At 51.3% G+C, this 2,946-nt stretch overlaps 1 protein-coding gene across 2 annotated transcripts; it reads right to left on the bottom strand.

The window, feature by feature from the left end:
- Nucleotides 1-616: 616 nt before the first annotated feature.
- Nucleotides 617-2,234, bottom strand: LOC103704193 (gibberellin 3-beta-dioxygenase 1-like). 2 transcript variants are annotated; one of them, XM_008787385.6, is made up of 2 exons: nucleotides 1,493-2,234; nucleotides 617-1,358 (listed from the first exon to the last, which is right to left on the bottom strand). In XM_008787385.6, exons 1-2 carry the CDS (start codon nucleotides 2,116-2,118, stop codon nucleotides 752-754), a joined length of 1,233 nt encoding a protein of 410 aa, XP_008785607.5. In that variant the 5' UTR covers nucleotides 2,119-2,234; the 3' UTR covers nucleotides 617-751. The 2 variants fall into 2 exon arrangements, with proteins under 2 accessions (XP_008785607.5, XP_026659459.4); XM_026803658.4 differs by having other exon boundaries at nucleotides 644-1,413.
- Nucleotides 2,235-2,946: the final 712 nt, after the last annotated feature.

Below are 2,946 nucleotides of genomic sequence, written 5' to 3'. Positions count from 1 at the left end.
CAGGAGTGGGGCATCCATGTCGTCTCTATCGCCTGCAGAGCCTGGCGGTTTGGAGCCATCTCGAATTTTTAAATGCACCAAGTTGGAACCTAGTTGGTTTTGTTCGTATCCGAGCCATAAGAGGCATCCTAGTTCTATTGCGATAGATATTCTTTTAGGTGTAGGGGTTTTTGTGCTGCAATTTCTTCCTCACGATGCCCACCCCATTCCTTAAACGTTTGCTAATTTATTAATCCAGGACGTTTCTTTCTTGTGCATCAGTCCAAAGGAAAATATATCCTACATTTCAAGAAAAGTTTTGTCTCCTTTCATCGAAAAGAGAATCGCATTACGTGTGCGCGACCATGCCACACACGTCGCTTCCGCTGTACTCTAGCGCTATAGTTTGAAATGGAAATCCTTCCAAATCTCTTACCTTTCTTTTAAACTTTCCCACCTTTTCTCAAAGAGCCAAAGACAGTATACGAACAGTGACGTTTTGTTTGCACGCGCTCCTTGTCCTCACTCATCTGATCTGACTTGATTTGATCCTTAGCTCCCTCCTTGGCCTCGCTGGCCACATCGTCTTCCGAAGCTGACACAGTTGACAGCAAGGAACTAATTCACTCTCAAGTCCTCTTTCCACAATTTCAATGCTCTCACTCCTAGTCTTATGAATTATGATGGCTTAGCCATTTGCTTCCCGGCCGGACATGAATACGCGATCATCCTCAAATCAAAACCGACCAGTATTAGAAGGCGGTAGATATCGTTAGTTGCTGCGATCCTCCCATTGCTCTCTGCTAAGTTTTATCGAAGCGAGAGCCTTGTTGAAGAGCTTCCCCTTGAGGGCCAGGTACTCCGGCCATGTCACCGCCCGGTAGGCCGGGCCCTGGCTTGGGCCGAGGAGCATGTCGATGGGCGACACTTTGACATGGGCCGGGGGGCCGCATATGTACGCCGCGGAGAGACGGTGGTGCCTCCGGTTGACGATGGCCCGGTGCAGGACGCTTCGGAAGTGGCCGTTGGAGAGGATGTGAGAGAGGTCGCCGACGTGGACGATGAGGACGCCGGGAAGGGGAGGCACCGTGACCCACCTGGCCGGGTCGGGCCGTAGGACTTGGAGCCCGCTCGTGCCGCTCTGGTAAAGCACGGTGAGGAGGCTGGAGTCGGTGTGGGCGGCGAGGCCCAGGGCACGGTCTGGCTCGGGGCAGGCCGGATAGGAGTTGAGCTGTATCACGGCGGATAGGTCTCCCGAGTCTCTTATGGGGCCGGCCCAACTGATATCCTCCTCCGTGAGGCCCAGGGAAAGAAGCATCAGGTGCATCAACCTTCCGGCCAGCTCCTTCGCCACCTTGTTGTATTCTTCTATTACGTTGCTGCCATGAAAACATGCAAGTGGATCGGACTCGGACCTTTTTATCGTGCGCTACCCTAGCATGTGTTTTATATATTATATAACAGCATAGTATGGTATAGTGTATGCATGGCACGGTGGGAGCGGTGCATGTACCAGAATTCAGCGCAGTATTCCTTGGGCAAGAGCTTGCGAGCATGCTCGAAAGGGGAGCCAGCGATGGTGAAGCCCTCAGACCACATGAGTTTGGGGAAGAAAGAAGAGATGGGGGCGAGCCCGTAGCCTGCGATGTCACCGGGAGAGCGAGCGGCCTTGAGCTTCTGGTGGGTGGGAAGGGAGAAGAGTCGCCGGATTTGGGACTCGAGGCGGTCTAGGAGGTCCGTAGGGATGCCATGGCCGGTGACCTGGAACACGCCCCATTCCTGGCAAGCCCTGCCGACGAGCAGAACGGCGTCGGGGCTGTCGAGGTCGACCACGGGCACGGAGTCGGGCCCGGACGGCTCGACGGACGGGTGGTCATGGAGGTCGGGCCATGCGTGCGAGTCTGGGACCTCACGGATGGACTCGAAGTCGAAGTGGCGAGGGTGGTGGAGGCGGAGGGTGTGGTGAGGGTGAGACTCATCGGAGAGGGGAGGCATGGTGATCAGTGGTGAGGGACTGGAGGAAGGGAGGGCTGGCGTTTCACATAGGTACGAGGACGTGGGAAGGGTGGGCTTTGTATTGAAACTGGCGGGCGGATGCTTCATTGCTTTGCAGCGGAATTGGTCAAGGGTTAATTCCATGATATTAAAATACAACAACAAGACAAAAGGGGCTAATTAGTCGAGAAGTTTGTCAGTTCAAATAACCAATGGAACGTGGAGTGGAGGAGGAAATTAACATTTGGGGGTGGTGATTGGTAATGGTAATTCCCAGCACCCTCTTCTGGACTTACTGCTCCATGGGGTTTCAGTGGTACAAGTAAGATGGGGAATGGTTTTGCGTCCGGGAAATGAATTAAACTCGTTCTTGGATGCGTCTGCATGTCTTTTGGAGCTGAAAGCATGGAGCTATTCGAATTGGAGTTAAATAGGAAAAAATAATTAAAAAGAAAGATACCGCTAAACTCAAATATTCTTTTCACGATGCCTTCCATTCGTATACGCTGGTTTCTTGCCCATTGTTTAAGACTGTGGGGCTTAGAAGTCAATTAATTTGATTAAAGAAAAGGTTGCTGATATATGTAGGGAAGCGGAGGAGAGAGAACCATGATTAGTGGTGCTAAAGTATCTTCAAACTTTTGAAGAACAATATTGGCTCATTTTGTTATCTGGGGAAGATACTTCTGCATCCCAGGCTTGTCTCTTCTTGTTTCTTTTTGTTGGAGGACCCGCAGCCCGAGACGTTGCAACCTTATTCAGCACAGGCCAAACTATTCTGCGGGCCAACGTATCCGAGCCTGCGTAATTGCCATCATAAAGAAAGGGTGGGTGAAGCCCCGCCTTAGTAGTGCCATCAGCCATGTAATAATTACCCTATCAGTGGATCGAGTAAGTTTTACCAATTCACTACTCTATGAGCTATTAATTGTTCCATTACCTATCAGTAGATCGAGCAAGCTAGTTTTACCA

The sequence above is a fragment of the Phoenix dactylifera genome, chromosome 12, assembly GCF_051530095.1.
Source record: "Phoenix dactylifera cultivar Ajwa chromosome 12, Ajwa_hap1_PhDact_Kaust_v1.1, whole genome shotgun sequence".
Taxonomy (NCBI): Eukaryota; Viridiplantae; Streptophyta; class Magnoliopsida; order Arecales; family Arecaceae; genus Phoenix; species Phoenix dactylifera.
The sequence above is the reverse complement of the archived record's forward strand: the minus strand, read 5'-3'. Positions and strand labels throughout refer to the sequence as shown.

Excerpts from the sequence above, each read along its gene's own strand:
- LOC103704193 (XM_026803658.4), bottom strand. The coding sequence starts at position 2,118 with ATGGAATTAACCCTTGACCAATTCCGCTGCAAAGCAATGAAGCATCCG. Across the intron at positions 1,414-1,492 it reads GAATACTGCGCTGAATTCTG|GGTAGCGCACGATAAAAAGG; the intron begins GTACATGCACCG and ends AACACATGCTAG.